Here is a 5,652-nt window from a genome sequence, read left to right as displayed (position 1 = left end):
AACTGATTTAGGCCCTTTTACATACTTATTGAAGGTTCTGATTGATGTGTTAAATTTTGACTCTTAGTGTTTCCACTTGGGTAATTGTGTGCTAACTGAGCTGAAGCTGTGCTGACTTGAGTGAACTATATTGAATGCTAGTGCTTTATACATGACAACATTGTCTAAGCAATGAGAAATTAAGGGATTTGTGTGTAGAGTTTTGCAGTGACAGTTCAACAAATCTGACTCATATGTCAAAACAGGGAATAGTGTTTATAGTTTAGTAAATGAGTGTGCTTTTTGATAAATGGAATATGGTTTTGAAATTTTAGTTCAAAAGCCTGGTTATAGTGTTTAAGCAATCGAGAAAAACTGTAAGACCCTGCTTACTGTGGAATGATGAGCTCAAGTCAGTACTGCTGCTTTTTTCCAGTCAGCAACAATATAATTATTAGTTTCCTTTCATTTCATTGCTATAAAATCAACTCCGTCATCATTTACTGTAACTCCAATACATCATATTTTCATTGAAATGTGTGTGGCCTCCTCCTCTCTGCTGTCATCTTGTTACTCCTAACTAGGTTAAGAGACCTCTTCAGCTCTCTTAAATAATTTAGGAGCTGAGACCTAGTCTTGACACTTAGGAACCTTTATGAATCACACTTATTCTTAAGTCTAGGAAGAAAAGTAAAATGACGTCATTCTTAAAATTTTGACAGACTTGAGACTAAAATTTTACTCTGAGTGGCTTTATACATACGGCCCCAGGTGCTTATACCCCTTTTCATGTTTATTTCATGTTCATGTTGGAGCCTAATGTTGAATCATTGTAGTCACATGGATTATTTTAATGATTCCATTTGGGGAAAATAACCTTTTAAAACTAATTAAGCATGCTTACAGTGACACAGTTGTATATACATTTTCTTGTAGATAAAAAAATGTTATGTATGTTTTGTGAAGTTATGATTATTGTTTTTATCATGGGGGACCTATTGCTTTCGTGAGTTTGTCTATTTTATTTACCACAAGTAAATTTGATTATTAGGTCATTTGAAGATAGTTTTATGAAATGATTGGTTATCTGAGTGTATCAGATAAGAGCGACATATAAAATGGGCAGAGCATTTGATCCTCAGGATTAGGGCACAGAACCAGTGATACAGTTATTTTAAATAAATAAATGATATGATAGAGTGTTTCCCAACCCTGATTGATAATTGTCTCCCTAATCAAACACACCAGATTCAACTCATCATTCAACTCATCAGCTCATTATCACATGGGTTAATGAGCTAATGAGTTGAATCTGGTGTGTTTGATTAGGGAGACAATTATCAATCAAATGTAAAAGAAGAAGAAGCAGAAGCAGAAGCAGAAGCAGGAGCAGGTGCAGGTTTAGAGCACGTAGAAAATGGCTTCCACTTCAACAGCCAAAAAATTTAAGAGTGATTACAATGAGTCAGTTTGTGGCTACATCCACAATGTAAGTGAATTAAAAACTTCACTTCGAACTGGTTATAAGTATTTCAATGCTGAGTTCCAAGTGAACAGGGATGAGTACCACGATGTCGTTGTGTTTGCTGCTGAAAAACGAACAGCTTTTGTTCAAGCTAACAGGAATCAGAGTCCTGTCAAATTGGACCGGATAGCACGGAGAGTTAGTGAGTATCTATTCAGTTATCTAAATATTTAAGTGTTTTTCTAATGTTACTGATTAGTAAAATGATTGGTAATGTGTTTGCATAGGTAAGAATGGCAGTGAATATGACATTCACTGTGGTAGCTGTACAGACATTTCTGTGGTGGCAGATCTTGGGTATCCATTTAAATCCCCATTGTTGAAAGTGAAGACCATAGCTGAGGTGAAAAACATGGCTCCACAGCAGAATGTAAGTGATTTTATTTTGTGCTATGTGTATTAATGTGGTTGTGATCATTTGTGTACAACAGAGCTTCCCACACATTATTTTTATGCTGGTGCACAGCAAAAACTCCAGTGTTAAATGAACTCTCCTGGGAGTTTATATGGCTCCAGACTCAAGAGTGTTAAAGTGTAAAAATATGAGTGGTAAATTAACAGTCAAGAGTGTTAAAGTTAATGACCTAAAAATTCAACATGCTTTATTATTGTCACCATTGTTGAGATTCACAGGCTGATTATTTATGTCTGTGTCTAAAAGAAATTTTCAAAGTCTTTTGATCAGAATTAAGAGATTTTGGATTATATCAATTATCAATAAGAAAATCAAAGAAAATCAATAACTGTAAAATCACGGGCTGCTGTAATCAATATGGTAGACATAACTCTCTAAATGAGATGTGATTCAGGTCAAATTATGATAATGTCAAAACATAACTACCATCACCTTTAGAACCTTTCTCTGTGAGTTATAACTCAGATAGAAAAGCTAAACTAAATCTAAAGTTAATGATTTAAGGGTCAAGAAAAACTGATCACATATTGTCTTAAAATTAGATTTTCTCTTTTGGTCATTGTGCTTGTTAACATCAGGTGTCTTCAGTAATGATTAATCATCACTCAATGAATCACTTATTTAGCTCATTAACTTTAACACTCTTGAGTGTTAATTTAACACACATATTTTAATACTTTAACACTCTTGATTCTGGTGCTATATAAGCTCCCAGGAGAGTTAATTTAACACTGGAGTTTTAGCTGTGTGGGTTAAGTTATATACACCCTCAGGTGCTCTTCATTTGGGTGCAACACTTGTTTTCCCGGTCAGAAGTGACTGAACACCTAAAAATTAAACTTCCTCCATCTCAGTAAAAAAAACAATGCAATTTATTTTTTGTTAATCTTTTTCCTTTTTAATTTTGTATTTTGAGAGAATTTGATGTTATAAATATGTATGGTTAATTTTTGCCATTGAATATAATACAAACTTTTTTTTCTAATTTTTAAAAAATACTTCCTCAATTATTGCAGTATTTCAGATTAATATAAAGACTAGGCCTTTAAAATTTCCTTTGAAGTCAGATTAGCGTCATCTGTTGTGGAAAATTAAATTATTTCATGGGTTCACCACTAGATGCCTGTATAGCTCTCTATGGAGAGGCTTGTAAGTTTTCTAGTTTTTGAACCAAATTACTTTTAAGATGTGGATTTGAATGTATTTTTTAGAAATTCTCAAATACTTTTTACCAAGGTTTATAATTTTTTTTTTTTTTTTTATAAACTGAACGTGAAGTGTACACACTTTTGCATTACTACAGTCAAACCTGAATACAGAGAAAGCATTTTGTTACAGGTTACATTACAATTCAATAAAAAAATAAAAATATATATAAATGTATATAATAAATTGTGAGTGTCACTCCATTGCAGAGCACTTTTTTTTCTGCATTGTGGCTGATTTGTAGAGTTTGTCAATTTCCCTTCACTTATATGGTTGGTATGTTTTTTTTTTTTAAATCAATTCATTGGTGTGTGTAAAATTGTGTTTGTATGTGGGTGAGTGTCTGTTTTGCACTCTTGATGTTTAAGAGTGCCAACCCTTCATTGTTGAGCACTTTTTTTTTCTGCATCATGGCTGACTTGTAGATTGTACACAAATTTGTTTTTGTCAACTTCCCATTCATTATTTTAAATGTTTTTTCTGTCCTACAGAACAAAACATGTATGATTCTGTAATAGATGTTGTCTTTTTGCGTTTGTGTGCATAAGTAAATAAGACTTTTTGTTTCAGGTTGCTGCTGTCAAGGTGAAGGTAGTGCATGTTGGTTCCCCAAGTGAAACCGCTTCAGTAAAGGGAATACCGGTGGATCTGCAAATCTGCTATGTGGCTGATCACACCAGTCGCATCAAGCTGAATTTGTGGGAGACTCAAGTGGGAGCGCTGGTGAACAGTCAATTGTATGAAATTACCAATGTGTGCACTAGGGAGTTTGAGGGAGATTTTTATTTGACAGCCACCCGATTCTCACAATTTAAAAAAAGTGCCAGCACTTTCTGCTCCGGCCATAGACTCTCCATTCACAGTAAATGAAGGAGATGTTACGACAGTGATAGGTGAGATCAGTGGTGCCGAGGTCACCATCCGTTGGTGCTGTATGAAGTGCCGTGCTTGGCAGGCTAATTTTGATTCTAAAGCCAAGTTTAATCGGTGCGTGAAATGTGGGCTGCTGCAAAAGCTGATCAGTTTTCTGCCAACTGTAACAGCTAAAATCTCCGTGTCCGGTAACTCTGGGGAGGATGAATTTAAATTGTCCAATTCCGTTTTGAGAAGACATTTAGAGGAAGAGGGTTTGTGCAATTTGGTCGTGGATGCGCAGAGTGTTGAGGAGCATTTGCTAGAAATGGGGATGTGTTCATTCAACATTCAAAAGGGTGTGGTTATTGCAGTCAGCAAGGTAAAGGATGATAAGGCTGAAGCTGAACCTCAAAATGAAGATTTGCTTGGAGAAGCAGCCAATCTGTTTGAAGGTCAGGAAGGGGAGGTGGAATGTCCATTTGAGTGCTGAAATTGAAAGTGAGGTTTTTTATTATACTTATTTTCATAGAAGCATTTTTTTTAATTTTAGTCAAAGTAATTGTGGAATTGTATTGCTTTTTTTTTATACAAAAAATGTTTACGTTTAACATGTATAATTTGTTTAAATTTCTTTTGAAAAAGAACTTTGAAGATGCATTTAAAGCCCAATATTTTGTTTAATGCATTTATATTAAGGTATTCTTTTAATAAATTGTGGGCATTATTTTATTGTGCTGCATTTTATAACTATTTGTTTCAGTAAAAGTTCCTTTGCAATGTTTGAGTGTTTGTGGTGTTTCCATAGTACCAGTATGAAGAGGGTGTAATGTTTGGGGGGAATACATGGAAGCAATTTATATAGTCTATCATGTCTCTTGTAAGGCAGCATAAATGGCAATTAATGTAATGAGGTATGATGTTCCAATTGGCTCTTTTATATAGCTTTGCTACATGCACACGTCAATGAACATCTCACTTAACGTTCACTAATGTAGTTTTTATTCTGATATCTATTTAAGACGCACACGTCATGTAAATCATGTGTGGCAGTGAAATGTCGAGTCAATCACTTGTGGCAGTGAAGTTATTAAAAAAATTAAAAATCTGTAACGCGTACGGTATGGCAATGCTAGTCAACACGGCTCAGTGCAGTGTGTCAGTTTCTGCACAAACTTTCCCTTCACCAATTCCTTTCACTAAACGTGATGTCTGCATCTATTATATTTATGTGTGTTTAACTCATTTTGAGGGCCAAATGCCTCTATATATGGAAAATATTTGATATAGGCTATTGCATTTTTATAGTTTATTGTTGGCAATTAATGTAATGAGGTATGATGTTCCAATTGGCTCTTTTATATAACTTTGCTACATGCACACGTCAATGAACGTCTCACTTAACGTTCACTAATGTAGTTTTTATTCTGATATCTATTTAAGACGCACACGTCATGTAAATCATGTGTGGCAGTGAAATGTCGGGTCAATCACTTGTGGCAGTGAAGTTATTAAAAAAATTAAAAATCTGTAACACGTACGGTATGGCAATGCTAGTCAACACGGCTCAGTGCAGTGTGTCAGTTTCTGCACAAACTTTCCCTTCACCAATTCCTTTCACTAAACGTGATGTCTGCATCTATTATATTTATGTGTGTTTAACTCATTTTGAGGG

At 34.7% G+C, this 5,652-nt stretch overlaps 1 protein-coding gene across 1 annotated transcript; it reads left to right on the top strand.

The window, feature by feature from the left end:
- The first annotated feature begins 1,358 nt into the window (after window positions 1–1,358).
- LOC308687538 (uncharacterized protein) lies at window positions 1,359–4,761 on the top strand. Its single transcript, XM_081360136.1, has 3 exons — window positions 1,359–1,646; window positions 1,732–1,874; window positions 3,696–4,761. The coding sequence occupies exons 1-3, from the start codon at window positions 1,397–1,399 to the stop codon at window positions 3,993–3,995; spliced, it is 693 nt and encodes a 230-aa protein (XP_081216262.1). The 5' UTR covers window positions 1,359–1,396; the 3' UTR covers window positions 3,996–4,761.
- The last annotated feature ends 891 nt before the right edge of the window (window positions 4,762–5,652 follow it).

This window comes from Scardinius erythrophthalmus, assembly GCF_964197995.2.
Source record: "Scardinius erythrophthalmus genome assembly, chromosome: 3".
Taxonomy (NCBI): domain Eukaryota; kingdom Metazoa; phylum Chordata; class Actinopteri; order Cypriniformes; family Leuciscidae; genus Scardinius; species Scardinius erythrophthalmus.
The sequence above is the reverse complement of the archived record's forward strand: the minus strand, read 5'-3'. Positions and strand labels throughout refer to the sequence as shown.

Bases quoted from the DNA above. Each gene is read 5' to 3' on its own strand.
- LOC308687538 (XM_081360136.1), top strand. From the start codon at position 1,397: ATGGCTTCCACTTCAACAGCCAAAAAATTTAAGAGTGATTACAATGAG. The intron at 1,647-1,731 runs GTGAGTATCTAT...GTGTTTGCATAG, and splicing joins CCGGATAGCACGGAGAGTTA to GTAAGAATGGCAGTGAATAT. The intron at 1,875-3,695 runs GTAAGTGATTTT...TTTTTGTTTCAG, and splicing joins ACATGGCTCCACAGCAGAAT to GTTGCTGCTGTCAAGGTGAA.